The sequence below is a fragment of the Denticeps clupeoides genome, chromosome 18 (genome assembly GCF_900700375.1).
Source record: "Denticeps clupeoides chromosome 18, fDenClu1.1, whole genome shotgun sequence".
NCBI lineage: Eukaryota > Metazoa > Chordata > Actinopteri > Clupeiformes > Denticipitidae > Denticeps > Denticeps clupeoides.
In genome coordinates, this window is record NC_041724.1 from 1,743,122 (window position 1) to 1,757,643 (window position 14,522).

At 49.5% G+C, this 14,522-nt stretch overlaps 3 protein-coding genes across 3 annotated transcripts in view; 1 reads left to right on the forward strand and 2 right to left on the reverse strand.

Moving 5' to 3' along the window:
• Positions 1-4,512, reverse strand: gsr (glutathione reductase). Its single transcript, XM_028959747.1, has 13 exons — positions 3,751-4,512; positions 3,343-3,369; positions 3,178-3,266; positions 2,914-2,983; positions 2,689-2,836; positions 2,554-2,608; positions 2,151-2,250; positions 1,973-2,059; positions 1,717-1,881; positions 1,526-1,637; positions 1,310-1,441; positions 717-850; positions 1-638 (listed from the first exon to the last, which is right to left on the reverse strand). Exons 1-13 carry the CDS (start codon positions 3,964-3,966, stop codon positions 489-491), a joined length of 1,485 nt encoding a protein of 494 aa, XP_028815580.1. The 5' UTR covers positions 3,967-4,512; the 3' UTR covers positions 1-488.
• On the forward strand, positions 4,352-10,070 carry LOC114767886 (zinc transporter ZIP8). The gene is made up of 8 exons (XM_028959748.1): positions 4,352-5,318; positions 5,454-5,616; positions 6,618-6,787; positions 6,885-7,007; positions 7,100-7,249; positions 8,133-8,340; positions 8,646-8,830; positions 9,398-10,070. The coding sequence occupies exons 1-8, from the start codon at positions 5,127-5,129 to the stop codon at positions 9,545-9,547; spliced, it is 1,341 nt and encodes a 446-aa protein (XP_028815581.1). The 5' UTR covers positions 4,352-5,126; the 3' UTR covers positions 9,548-10,070.
• dgkq (diacylglycerol kinase theta) overlaps positions 9,641-14,522 on the reverse strand; it is a 19,390-nt gene continuing 14,508 nt past the window's right edge. Inside the window, exons 18-23 of the mRNA XM_028959746.1 lie at positions 14,235-14,413; positions 14,058-14,158; positions 13,824-13,970; positions 13,409-13,520; positions 13,154-13,306; positions 9,641-12,990 (exon numbers count right to left, since the gene is read on the reverse strand). Coding sequence (XP_028815579.1) covers positions 12,886-12,990; positions 13,154-13,306; positions 13,409-13,520; positions 13,824-13,970; positions 14,058-14,158; positions 14,235-14,413 — 797 coding nt within the window. The 3' untranslated portion in view covers positions 9,641-12,885. The remainder of the gene's footprint in view (positions 12,991-13,153; positions 13,307-13,408; positions 13,521-13,823; positions 13,971-14,057; positions 14,159-14,234; positions 14,414-14,522) is intronic.

Below are 14,522 nucleotides of genomic sequence, written 5' to 3' on the forward strand. Positions count from 1 at the left end.
TGTCGAATAAAAAAAATGTTTAATTCACACTGGAGTTTCATAAAAATAAGTGTGTGTGAGTGGAAGGATGAGCCAGCTGAATCGGGTGTGTCTGAAGGGCGGGACCACATGCACCAATCGGCCGCCCGGATGACGAAAAGGACGGCTGGACGGGTGATTAATGAGATATTTTATGGGAGGAAGACGAGTCGGCGGAGGGGTGGTTTTAATGTTCTTGTCGACTGCCGGGCCGCCTCCATCGCAGGAGTTTCATTTGATATATTTCCCTAACGTACATCGCGACCCAAGCGGAGAAACGGTTTTGGAAACACACCGACAATTTATTCTCTTGGTCCATCCAACCATTTCTCGAAACCGTGCCGGAGGCACACTGCAGACTAATACAGACAGAAAAACTCGGCAGAGGAGACAGTCGGGCAGTGTCGTCATCGTCATCATCATGACAGAGGGTCAGTAGCAACTGTGGTGGCGTTGACCGGACCCCCGCATTAACGCAAGGTCACCAGCTCCTCTGAAGACGTGGGGTGGATCGCGACGGTCCGGTCGAAGTCGGCCTTAGTGGCGCCCATCTTGATGGCCACGGCGAAGCCCTGGAGCATCTCGTCGCAGCCCACGCCCTGCATGTGGAGACCCACCACCTGGGGGCGGGAAGAGGGGAACCTATCAGCGGGTGCGCGCGGGCGGAGGCAGAGAAAAGGGGCGGGGCCGGGCGTTACCTTCTCCTCTGCGCCCGCGCACACCAGCTTCATGATGCACTGCGTCTTACGGGTGGTCAGGGCGTGGTACATGGGGCTGAAGGAAGTCTTGTATATCTTAAGATTGTCCTTCCCCCACTTCTTCGTGGCCTCCTCTGCACAATTTAATAGGCTCATCATCATTTTTTTCAAACCCTTTTTTGCTGAAATATCTTCGAATGAAATGATAATATAATGAAATATATCGTGTAATACGGTGAGACTAAATGTGGTTTATAATATAAGAACATCTAATGTCTATAAAATAACCTGGTTTTAATGGTGAAATGGGTACTAGGTACTTGTTGACTGGGTTAAATAGAATAGTCATGGGAAAATCTGACTAATAAAAGACTAAAATGCTCAGATTAAAATGAGCCTGGACGTGACGAAGACTAATAAAACACCGAAATGACAACCGGACGGAAAGAATAAAACAAGTATTAAGACAAACCACCAAAAACAAATACATCACTGTGTAAAGATTAGGCATTTGTGCTCTTGAGCGCCCCCTACAGGTTCGATCCGATCTTGCGCCAAGTCTTAAGAATTATTATAGATGAACCCGCATTTACCCTCGGTGTACCCGACTGTGCCTATGGGTGGATGGCTGAACACCACCGTGGGGATGCAGCTGTAGTCCAGCCTGGAATCCGGCTTTCCTTCGAACAGCCGGTGCGCCAGCTTCCTGCCTGCGGCGATGGCCACTGCGGACGGGAAGAAACAGGCGCGAGAATGAAACGCACCCGGCTTCCCGACGGCGAGCGGTGGGCAGGGAACGGGCACCTTACCGGGCGTGAGGAGGGCCTTGCCGCACACGTCGCCCACGGCGTAGATCCCCTTGCGCGTGGTGTTCTGGAACTCGTCCACCACGATGTGGCCTTTCTCGTCAAGCTCCACGCCCTGTCGGTCAAACGGTCAGCCAATCAGAGCGCAGCGTTTCATCGACAGAATCGAATGTCAACATCTACGTCAATTTGACCATTTCTCTGATGTTCAGCCCTGAAGTGTTGGGCTCTCGGCCGATGGCCCACAGTAGACAGTCCACGTCCTGGACGACGCTCGTTCGCTCCTCCTCCCTCGTGTCCGGGTCCTTGGTGACCAGCGTGACCTCCAGGCCGCCGCGCTGCTGCCGAACCGACTTCACCTGGAGGCCGACACCGGAGCATCGACACACGAACTACAGCGTGTAAAGCGGTCCGAACAAAAAACCGAGCGGATGAAGAGAAGCCGGGTACCTGTGTGTGTTTCCACAAATCTACACCCGCGTTCAGTAGTTCTTTGGTGCAGTTGTTGCTGATGTAGGAATCAAAGTTCCTCAACACCTGAAAACAAGGCAAGAAGAAAGAAAGAAAATTCATTTTATATATATAAAAATAAAAAAAAATTAAAATGTACAAACACATAGTTGCTTACCACGCCCTGGCGAAGGATGATTGACGTTCTGGAGCCCAGAGTGGAAAGGATACCCGCCATCTCCACGGCGATATACCCCGCCCCCACAATGACGCTACGTCTAAACGAGACAAACAGAAAAAAAAGCCAACACAGCTATGTAGCATATGATGTTAAAAGAGGGACAGACAGGAAAAACATCGGAATTTCGGCGTGAGTGGGATTAAAAACGGGAAACTCTCGTTAAAAAAGCGGGAACGGACGTGTTGACGCGCCGATCTGTGGAAGCGCCGCCACTGTTCTAGGGGACAATATTATTAACACTTCCTCCTGTTACACTGTAACCAGACGCGGATTTGGCGCGACGGGAACAGACACGGTACAACGTGGGATCCGTTTCGTCCCCGATGCCAGCTGGACTCACTTCGGCAGGGATTCCAGTTGAAAGAAGCCGTCGCTGGTGATGCCAAGATTTGCACCTGCAGTTGTAAGAGAAGGAAAAGCGGCATGACAATGAGGCGTCCGGAAACGACAGCACGGGCGTCGCCACGCAGCCCACCTGGCACCTCCAGGTCGGTGAGGACGGACGGACGGCCGCCGGTCGCCACCAGGATGTGCGGCGCCGTGTACTTCTTCCCGCCGACCTCGACGGTGGGCTCCGGGCCGGCGACGAAGGTCGCGTGGCCGCGGATGGTCTGGATCTTGGCCTGCGGCGGGGCAGATTTTTACAAAGGGGGCACGAGTACGACGCGGCACGGGACGCTGCCGGCCGGGACGCCCGTACCTTGTCCAGGTTGTTCTGGTAGGTCTGATTTAGTCGGCTGACGTAAGCGTCCCTCTTCCTTTTCAGCAGCCTGTGAACATCCGGCAAAGAGGAAGTTGAGAGTTTATCACCCAAAGCGAAGTACAACGAGGGCGCGGCGCCGCAAAGCAAACAGAGTCGAGCGAAACCGCGGAGCGGGAAAACCGATCCTCCCTAAATGAGGAACATGACTTTGCACAACGGCCCGGACAAAAAGTTCTCGTCTTGCGTCAGCCCGTCACTTACTGCCAGCTGAACTGGCCGCTGGCGCCCTCGAAGCCGTAGTCCGAGTGGTCGTGGAGGTATTCTGCGTGCACGGCGGCGTTCCACATCACCTGCGGACACCGGGGAACGCAGGTTTACGCAGGAAAAAACCTCACGGCCGAGTCGAGTCGTGTTCGGTTCATTTACCTTTTTCGGAACGCAGCCCACGTTCACCTGGAAAACAACACAAAAAAAAAAAAAACTTTTTTTTTTTATTTAATTTAATTACTGGCCCTGCAATTAAGTCCATTAATAATCACTTGAGCCCATAACTGGTGATCTAATCAGCTTTTGCATGGGGGACTTGGCAAATATTCCAGAAAATGGCAAAAAAAAAAAAAAAAAAGTTTCAGAAGGAGCCAATTGTGATGACCCGGCCGGACCCCCACAAAACCCCCCCATACAGCAACAACAAAAAAAGGGGGTCCGGTCTGGAGGCTTCGCTGCGCGCGTCGGGACGCGGGTCTTTATTGTCTGTTTTTACAATTAAAAATATATAAAATATATAAAAAATATATAAAATCCCAAGAAGAAGCTGAAGACGCGGCTACTCACGCAGGTACCTCCGAGTCTGTGGCTCTCGACGACCGCCGCCGACGCGCCCAGCTCCGCCGCCCGGCGCGCACCGGCGAGGCCCCCGGAGCCGCCGCCCACCACCAGGAAGTCGAAGCGCAGCGGCGCGTCCGAGGCCATGGCGCGTCCGACGGGCCTGCGGGGAGAAGGCGCGAATGCCGAGCGCAGCGCCCGGCCGATCTGCGCGAGTAAGCCCATACCCAGGAAGTCGCGTCGCGTCCCGGTCGCCACACCCTCACCGTCCGACGCGCACGGCGCGAATGGGGGCCGCGGTTCGAGCCCGGCGCTTAGTCATCGTGACTCGCAACAATGGTGATGCAAATACGAGACGAATAAAACGGCAAAAAAAAAAAAAAAAACCGAGCCGACAGCGAGACGCGCAGCGATTAAAAAAACAACAACGCACACGTGGAAATCGATAGAAAAATCTAAATGGATTTACGCACGGCCCGAGTGGGACGTTTCTGGAAGGGACGGGGCTCTCACACGGGCACGCGTGGAAAATTGTAGCATATTTCTTTCTTTCTTTTCTTTCTTTCTTTTTTTTTTTTAAAACGAGGTTGGCCACGAAGAACGCGTGAACCGGCCCGAACTCGCCGACAAAAACGCGTTTCGGTCCGTCTTTCCTGTTCTTTTCTGTTTGTTTTTTTTATGATGTTTATTCTTATTCACAACTTCGTCGTAATTGTTTCGGCATCTTAAGTCCGATCGCGTCCCTGGTACTTCCCGTGAGGGGACGCTTCAGAAGAAAAGTCCTTTAAAAAATAAAGAAATTCTGTCGCTTATTTGTTTGCTTGTTTGTTTTTTTTTTTTTTTCGAATTATATATATATATATATTAAGCGAATGCCGACGGGACTTTGCGAACGAGGATGACGGCGCAACCCCCCCCCCTCCCCGTGCCGCCCAGAAAAGGACTTTTAATTTGTTCTGTCCAGTTTTGTTGTTGTTGCTTTTATTTTCGCCACACGGGGGCGCCGGAACGCAATTTTTGGAAACGGTCCCGAGAACCTGTTGGTGCGGGAATCTTTGAACGACTTTGCGACAAATTAAGTACGGATCTGAAAAAATGAAATGAAACGTGCATATGTACTATTACAAAAAGCACAATCATTAAAGCACCTTGCATCACGTGCCTGGCGTGACAAGACCAATAATAATAAAAAAAAAAAAGTGCAGCTTTGCTGATTTCCCAAAGGACAATCTAATCTGCAGCGACTGGCTGATGACAGTCGGCGGTGCGACCACAGGTCAGGTCCTTCAGCAAGGAAACGTTCCCGGAACGTTTCGCCAAGGTTCCGGCGCCTCCGTCCGAGTCGCAGACGCGCCGCCACCAGCGCCACCACCAGCAGCAGCACCATGGAGCGCAGCGCGGCGCTGCTCGTCTGGGGACTGCTGGCCGCGGCCGCGGCGGAGAAGTCGCCGTTTCTGGACGACGTCGTCCTGCTGTATGGCGACCGGGGATTTCTGACGCCCGGCGACTTTCGCGACCTGGTGGACAGTCTGGTGATAAAAAATCCGCCGGATCTGGGAAAGATCCGGTCCAACCAGGTCAGAAGTCTTTTTTTTAATACCTCCAAACACTAATCCTTGTTAATAATATTGATAATAATGTTAATAATAGATTCAGCATGCAGTTCATTTGATGGAAGATTCATTTGATGCTCTGTCCTCGCTGTGCCAAAGTGCCTGTCTGGGGCCGAGATCCTGTCTCAGTACGGGCTCGGGAACCTCAGCCGGCTGGACGGAGGGCACCTGAGCACCGTGTGCCCGGCCCTCCTGCACCATGCCGTGGTGCCACAGTGCCTGGTGACGGCAGACGCCACCGGCCGGGCCATCAGCTTCCAGGGTGAGTCCCAACGCCGGCCAGCGTTTGACTTCGTCCCCAACTTTGGCCAGCCGCTCGAATCCCGAGCCACACACACGGCTCCCCGGGCGCCTGTCACGGCTGCCCACTGCTCACCAAGGGTGACGGTTAAAAGCGGAGGACACATTTCGTTGTGTCACCGGGCGCTGTGCTATTTCACAATGACAATCACTTCACTTTCACCAGGGTTCCACACCTCAACGTATAGAGCTAGAGGAGGAGAGGAGACTCTCGCTGCCTTCCTTACATTGGCGTTCGCATATCAGGAGAAGACGAGGCTGCTACCGGGGTAACAGGGGTGTGGAGACAATTTCAGGAAGATTTAGCAGCGCTACTCTACCAAGAAAAAAAAAACAGCCGCACGTCCGGGGAGCAAACATCTCACCGCCTCGGGGGTCCCACAACAATCAGGCGATGATCCGGAGCGGAAAACCCTCCGAGGGGAAGTGTGTGTAAGGATCTCAGCAGAGCAGCTGCAGCAGGACGTGGACCTGTGGACCTTTCGCAGGGCAACTGGGCGGAAATCCCCCGCGTAAGACCTGAAAGGCTCTTAGCTGCGGTGCTCGCCAAATGGGGTCTTACTGAGTACTGAACACGTCAGGTGCCCAAGCTTTTGCTTCAGGACCTTTTCTGGGGGTTTTCATTTCCCATTTTTTATACCTGCAAATGAAGTAAGTCAGCGGTGGCCTAGCGGTTAAGGAAGCGGCCCCGTAATCAGAAGGTTGCCGGTTCGAATCCCGATCCCCCGAGGTGCCACCGAGCAAAGCACCGTCTCCACACGCTGCTCCCCGGGCGCCTGTCATGGCTGCCCACTGCTTAATAAGGGTGATGGGTTCAATGCAGAGGACACATTTCACCGTTTGACAATCACTTCACTTTATTGTTATTTATTTGATTTATTAATTAAAAAGGCCGTCTTGCTTTAAATATTCCATTTAACTGGCTTAACTGCATCTTCTGCTCCCGCCGTTAATTGGACGAAGTGTGGGGCTACGGCTTCCTGGCCGTGACGCTCATCAACCTCTCGTCGCTGCTCGGCCTGATGCTCATCCCCATTACCAGGAAGCCCTACTTCCCCAAGGTGCTCACCTACTTCATCGGCCTGGCCATTGGAACCCTCTTCTCCAATGCCGTCCTGCAGCTCATTCCCGAGGTGAGACAGACGGGCGGGCGGGGACCGCGGGGACCGCGGCGTGCTGACACGTTCGGCTGCGATCCAACCGCCTTTCCATTCCTCCCTGAACACGCAGGCCTTGGGATTCGACCCGAAATCGGATAATTACATTTTGAAAGCAATCGGGGTGTTTGGTGGCTTCTACCTCCTCTTCTTTGTGGAGAAGGTGCTGAAAATGATCCTGAAGCCAGATGTGGAGGTACGGCCGAGCCCCCTTCTCCTAACGTGATGGTTTATTACTTTTCTGGCCGCGGCGTTTCACTTTTTCGTGGGCTTCCTCTCTGTTTCCAGCACTGCCACAGTCACTTCAGCCCGTCGGAGGCTCCTCCGCCCATGGCCCATCACAACGGGAGCGCTGGGGAGAAGGTGGAGATTGTCACCGTCACAAGCTTCAGCAGCGACAGCGTGAACTTTGCGGCTGGTCCCCTAACACGGCAACCTGTGAGTTCTCCAACCAGCAGTCACTAGTTAAAAAAGTGACTTCACATGCCAGCTGGGCCATTAGCTCTGCCCATCATAGTTAACATATGAAGGGACCAGTTGACTGTTGTGGGTGTGGGTGGTTGTGGATCTTCAGTAGATGAAACATGTTAATGGTTAACTAAGAAAGATTTGAGCTTCAAGCTGGCCTTGGACAAGATCAAACAGCTAGTTCAAACAGAATACAGGTCAAAGGTCATAGCTAGGTCACCCAGAGCCACATGACGGGTTCACGCTACTCTCCGAAGGCACCCAGAATGGATGTTTGGGAGGTGGTGGTTCCATGGACTCAGATGTTCCACCAGATTGAGACTGTGGGAATCAGGTCCTGATGGTCCTGTGGCCAGAATGGACAACCAAGAACCTCCCAGCATGAACCTTTGATCTTCTGTTGGATCAGGCCGGGTTAATCCCGTGTGTCCCCATCACCAGGTCGCTGGATGTCCTTTTTATGGACCAGTCGGAGGTCTGGTGAACCGGTACCTGCAGTTTTTATCATCACAATCTGGTCTTGGGCAAAATCTGTCAGATCCTTACACTTCGTGCTTCCAACATGCCAACGTTCTAATTTAACTCTTATTTAACTGTAAAAAAATTGAGTGATAGAGATGGACCGACAGGTTCTTTTTTTGAGTTTTGTCCCCGAGTGTCTGAATCTCAGCGTGTGTCGAAACCTCAAACCGCACAGCTGTGTTTGCGTTGCGTGTATCTTCTGACCCAAATCAAATACACAAAACGCCACATGTTACGTCCTCCAGGACTCTTTTTTTTATTTGGGGGGGGGAAGCCGGGACGGGGACGGGGGGACCCCGTTTAAACCTAAGGACTGTTCGGTCTGTCCCAGGACACATCGGAAGCCCGGAGGCCGTGCTGCCGCCTGCCGGGCGCGCGTCTGTCCACCATTAAGACGGTGGCGTGGATGATCTCCCTCAGCGACGCGCTCCACAACTTCATCGACGGCCTGGCCATCGGGGCGTCCTTCACCGTCTCCGTGCTCGCGGGGTTCAGCACCTCTCTGGCCATCGTGTGCGAGGAGTTTCCCCACGAACTGGGTGAGGTTCACAAAATTAGGCACGCACACACACACACACACACACACACACGCACACTCCTTATCAGAGTCTGACTTTGACCCAACACCTGGAATTTGTTCATTTAGTGCGACAGGGAGCAAAACGAGTCAAAGTCTCCCACTGGATGTGTTTGAATCTTCGCCTGATGCACAAACACATTTTTGCACGTGCACCCACACACACACACACACACACACACACACAGGGTCACGTTGCCCTGTTCTGCTTAACAACCGATCCGCGCGGCGTGCTCTGATGAAGAAATGTTGTCCCCGCCCCTGCAGGAGACTTTGTGATCCTGCTCAATGCCGGGATGAGCGTCCCCCAGGCCGTCTTCTTCAACCTGCTGTCGGCCATGTCCTGCTACCTGGGCCTGGTGATCGGCATCCTGCTCGGCAGCCACTCCGCCCCCAACGTGATCTTCGCCATCGCCGGTGGCATGTTCCTCTACATCGCTCTGGCAGACATGGTGAGAGCCATTACTGTCACCAAAAAGCCTTATTTCCCAATATTTCCCACAATCCATTAAATGCAATTATGCAAATTTGGATAAAAAAAAAACCAAAACTATATTTTGAAGTGAAGTGATTGTCACATGTGATACACAGCAGCACAGCACACGGTGCACACAGTGAAATGTGTCCTCTGCATTTAACCCATCACCCTGAGTGAGCAGTGGGCGGCCCTGACAGGCGCCCGGGGAGCAGTGTGTGGGGACGGTGCTTTGCTCGGTGGCACCTCAGTGGCACCTTGGCGGATCGGGATTCAAACCAGTTGTGTTTATCATTATTTTGCTTACATAGGATGCTGGCCAAGTGTATTCTCGAGATGGATTATGTTTCAGGTCATGCACAGATCATTACACCTTCAGAGATCATCCAAAAATGTACTGATATTAGCACAAATGACATTCCTGTGAACGATATTTCCTCTCTTAAGTCATCAAGGTGCAACTTTCTTTATGGAATGGACGAGTTTATCACTACAGATTTTCTGCAAGTTCACTGTTTCCTCCGGTTTAATCGGCGCACCTCAGTTCCCAGAGATGAACAGCATCGCTGCCGAGCAGCGCAAGAGCCGGAGGTCGGAGGTCGCTTTCTTCCTCATCCAGAACGCGGGCCTGTTGACCGGCTTCTCCATCATCCTGCTCATCACTCTGTTCGCGGGGGACATCGACCTCGGCTGACCACACTCCCCCCACCCGACATCCGCCTCTTCCAGACGCACAGTCTCGGCAGTGTAGTAGAATTAACAAATGATAACCAAACATCACACTATGTCGATTGTGTAAACTTTATTTATTTGAAGTCTACCAGTCAATACTTATATAGAAATTAGAATAGTACTTTTTTTGTGTTGGTTTAAAGCTATGTTAAATAGCCGTAACATTTCTTCATACTAATTACGAACAATGTCTCTACATCGGTGTTCTGATACAGAAAAACAAAATTCATTTTACACTATGAAATATGTTCGTACTGATGCTGCTGAAACGAACCGGATGGTTTACATAATGCAATAAAAACACACAGTTACTTCGTCTCCCTGCTCGCTGTCGATCAGAAACGGCAAACGTACCACGTCTACAGTACTTTTACACCATTCCTATTTCACAACACTCATATTAATACCAATAAAAAGCCAATTGTTGTGCCATGTTCTCTTCTTTTGTTGGCCAACACACACACATTTTGTTCTATGCATTTTAGGGCTTGTACAATATACCGCACACCAAGTCATTTTAACATTTAACAACACATGTTGTACACGTGAAAGCATCTGTGAAACAATCAGTGCAATATTCTCAATTCAAAAATATACATCTATATATCTACCTCTTTGTCTGAACATATTACACTACATATTGAGTCAGTAAAAATAAAAATATATATATATTTTTTTTAACAAAAAAAAATAACAGGCACATTTATAGCTTTAAATAACCTAAGATCATCACAGTTGTCAATTAACATATACATACAACAACAGAAAAAAAAAAGAAAGTTTTAAGGTTGGTCTTCTAATTTGTCTTTTCCTTTTTATAAATGCACAGGTCAACACCGCTGAGGTTCTAAAACCACTTGCATGAGGCACTATTTAAGAACTGAACTCCACAGAAAGGCTCCAGTGCCCTACGGGTCACGTAGCGACAGGCACACGTACAAGAAGCTAAAGCAGTCACCTTCACAACATTTGACACTAAACTGGTACCTTGGATGATAAATATTAACCACTCGCGGAGGCCAAGGGGTAACAAAGGGCTCATATATTACTGAAAAAAGGCCCAGAAGAAAGAAAAGGCCTACTTGACAGATGTTCTGAGTGAACCGCCTATCATCTTCATTCACCATCATTCATTATAGAACAGAGCAGGCCCGAGGGTTTCCTATTTTCATTATTTTAGGGAGGTATGACCACACTTCAGGCAAATTCATCTGTGGAGGTAGACGACTAAAGCTATTTTGGTTCATTTAAATCAGGTATGGCCTAATTTTATACAGACAATATTATCTGTGAATTCAAATAATAATAAATCACTGCACAACTTTACAGCAGCTGATTAAATATTTGATATCTGAATAAAAGGTTAATATATATATATATTATATATATATACACACTTACATCTTTTCCAGTAAAATGTCGCGTGAGGCAGCACAGGACCACGGACTCTTGCTGAATGACGAGTTTTAACACGTAATGAGCGATCGCCAAACTGACTACAGAGGCTGCAAGCTCCTCTGAAGCACAAAAATGCTAAAGACATCAGACAAAGCTTGCTCCAATAAACCTTCACAATTTCCTTTTCGTAACCACGACAGACAAGACGCTAGTGTCAAATTCAAGCAATATCTCCTTTGCTGCCAATTTGAAAGGCTGGAAACGATAGTAAAGTCGTAATTACAGGTGAGTGGCAGTGGCGTGCGCTGAAACGACCCGCACTGCGGTCATGCTGCGGCCTCAACAGGCACTGTCAGCAGGCTGAACGCTGAACATGTGATAATTAAGCACTGTAAATGTGCAGAGTCACACACAATTTACTGCAATTGCAGGGTTGGAGTCAATTGCGTAAGGTAGCACTAGCCAAACGCACCTTTAGTTAGCATTTAGTAAATGATGCTACAGAGAGTTATGGTAATTAGACATGAACATAACAGTTATGCTTATATGTTCATAAAATTGAACTGTGCCACTGTGAGCAGTAGAATTTATGCAACATTTTATTTTAAAATAAAAGTCCAAATTTCAGATTAAAATAATTAAGTTGACATGCATTATTATGGACGAGTAATTAACTTTTTAATTAAAAACTTGGGTCATACCATTTAGAATTTTACAGTTTCAGCCATGATCCACCAGATATCTTCTTCAAATTGATTAAATGTTTTTACTTATTTCATAATTAAAAGGATATATAGAAGCCATTTATCAGTTTGCTATGTGTATTTTAAGCATTTTAAGTGAAACTAAGCCATATGGATTCTGGATTCCATATGGGATCTAACATCACGAAATTGACCCATGACATTTTTAAAAACCCCAGTTCAATTTTTCCACGTTCAAGAATACTGACTGGTGTCAGCGCCTGCACTTGGATACTACTGTAGTATGTTTAATTGCATGCAAGTGAGGCCAAAATTTAAATACAAATGAATAAATGCCTACCCCGTGGATTCTGACATGCTGCTCCTCTTCACCAACTACTAGGCACCATAGCTAGTCAGGTAGGAAGAGAATTCAGACTGCAATAAACACTCCGAGGCACTAGACACATAAACTGCGTGCCTTCTGTTGACCAGAAACAGAAGCGAGTGCCTAGATAAGCACTGCGCTTCCATGAACAACAAAACCGGCCATCTTAAGGTGACCAGGGACATTTTGAGCTAGGACCGGGTTTGTAAGCCACTTTTTCAAATTAAAAATCGCTGCCAACGATCTGATTTCTTGCTGTGTGCTGATTGGTCGATCTCCAACAAGCCTTAAGGTCTAGAAAACAAGCCAGTCAAATCACAAGAAGAAGAGCTCTCAACCAAACATTGATGCCTTTTGTGATTAAAAGCGAACTTAAAAGTGCTTGACGCGCTCGGAACGCCACTTCCATTTCTTGTCAAATACAAAAGTCTTTCAGTAGAAGGATTAATCTCCTTTGATAGCTTTGAAGACATTGCGACCAGGGAATTGTCCTTCGTGGCATAAAGTTGAATCAAGCATCCAATTGTTGACTGCTTCAAGTATGCTTCTTTCTATTTAAAAGCAGCATGCCATCTTATGTGACATTTTCAGCTGTAGTTAGGGGACACACTCTGTACAAGTGTTTGCCTTTTCTTTGACGGAATGTGTGCTCAGTTTCCCGGGAGGGAACTCGAACCTGGACAACTTGCTACAGGATGAGAATGCAGAAATGTTCCTCCGAAGCCCCGGCCGTGGATGCGAGGGGTATACGGGGGCCTTGTCGCGTGCGAGGGGCTGCTGGTGCGCTAGTGACACCGAGTGTTGTGGCTGGTGAAGTGCAGCTCCGGGCGATCAGTGGCCGCCGTCGCTGGATGACGGGCTGTCGGAGCGGCCCTCCTTCAGACTCCCGGACGACTGCTTCTTCGCTTTGCACCTGAACTTGCGCAGCATCTGCATCTGTGTCACATGAAAGACAGTTCCAGGGTATTTGAAGACTAATCACCTGCTGAGACATGATATCTGAAGAACGTTCTATTGGGTACAGATCCGGTTCAATTTAGTTGGTAAAGGGCACTCAAAACTGGAATGGAGTGAAAGAGGGAGGCGGAGCTTAAAAGACCTTGGGCCCTGAGGCAGAGATGATGATCTGGCCTGGAGACTGGATCCACGGCTCGCCGTCGACCTGCACAGGGATGGGTTTGGTGACGGTGATGCGGATGTAGCTGCCCTGGGCTATCCGAATCCCAGAGCGGAGTCCACTCTGTACCTGGCCCTGATGTGGAGCACAGAGATCACACTGTCTTTGCTGCTCTCACGCGGGGTGGCACCAGCAGCCGCAGCCATGGCGAGGTTGGTATTCAGCGAACATTCTCACCATGTGCACGACCCCCGTCACGCCCACCACCTCCAGCGCGCCATCATCAATGCGGGGCTTGTCGAACCGCGAATCGCTGTCAGAGCCCCAGAGGTCTGCTCCGGAGCCCCAGCTAAACACACATCCACACACACCACTGGTCTGAAACCTTTAACATTTACACATTCACTGGAGCAGAAATACTCGTCTCAAAGAAACGAAACGGTTTGACGAATAGTTGATTGCACGAAGAGAACCATAAAATAGAGATGAATAGAAGAAGCCATATTCTCTGTTAGACATTTTACATCTTGTACACACTGTTGTCGTGCATCACGTGCAATTGATTTGTCTTTTCTAATGAATAGGAACTGGATCAGGTGGGCCTGTTTGGGGAAAAATGTATGAAGAATGTAAGTGTGTTTAATGTTTCTACCTGGGAATGTTGAGAAAGATCAGGCCTTCTATGCTGGGAAGTTCCACTTCCTGCTTGTCCACCTCCAGCACGAGGTCTTTGTGCAGGTTTCGGGTGTGGCTCAGTTTCTGCAAGCCCACTTTCACATACACACCTTTGTTGTGAAACCTGAAAAGGTGACGTGCAAAATAATGCACTTTCCATTTTCATTCAGCCCCATGCCTTGGCCTACTATCAGAATGCTAAGGGACATGCCTGCTGTTGAACTTGCCAGGCTCCTCCTCTCGGGCGTGGTGAAAGTCCAGGCTGAGCTCGGCGTCGATGCCGAGCCCGAAGTAGTTGTTCATCTGGACTATCTGCAAACACAACGGAGTGTTCAGTAAGCAGCATTTCATAACCCGCCACAGTCCAGGTGACCCTGCTGCCCTTCACCTTTGGCGGCTCCAGGAAGCCGTTCTCCTTGCCGTCCTCCGCCATTTCCTGTGCGTCCAGCAGGATGGTCCAGCGGTCCATCCACACGTTCTCTGCCTCGTCCAATGACAGCAGGATGTTGTAGGGATCCTCGCCGCTGTAGCCCGCCCCCCAACGCAGCACACGAGCCAGGTCATTACCTGAACACCGGTGGAAACATTACGACAGGAAGTCACACTAACCACAGGACGTCCCGTCTCTGCACACTTTTCAAGTGCAACAACAGTTACGAAGAAAAAGAAAAGCCGC

Excerpts from the sequence above, each read along its gene's own strand:
- gsr (XM_028959747.1), bottom strand. The coding sequence starts at position 3,966 with ATGGGCTTACTCGCGCAGATCGGCCGGGCGCTGCGCTCGGCATTCGCG. Across the intron at positions 3,370-3,750 it reads ACAGACTCGGAGGTACCTGC|GTGAACGTGGGCTGCGTTCC; the intron begins GTGAGTAGCCGC and ends GTTGTTTTCCAG. Across the intron at positions 2,609-2,688 it reads CACCGACCTGGAGGTGCCAG|GTGCAAATCTTGGCATCACC; the intron begins GTGGGCTGCGTG and ends TTACAACTGCAG.
- LOC114767886 (XM_028959748.1), top strand. The coding sequence starts at position 5,127 with ATGGAGCGCAGCGCGGCGCTGCTCGTCTGGGGACTGCTGGCCGCGGCC. Across the intron at positions 5,319-5,453 it reads GAAAGATCCGGTCCAACCAG|TGCCTGTCTGGGGCCGAGAT; the intron begins GTCAGAAGTCTT and ends GCTGTGCCAAAG. Across the intron at positions 7,250-8,132 it reads GTCCCCTAACACGGCAACCT|GACACATCGGAAGCCCGGAG; the intron begins GTGAGTTCTCCA and ends GGTCTGTCCCAG.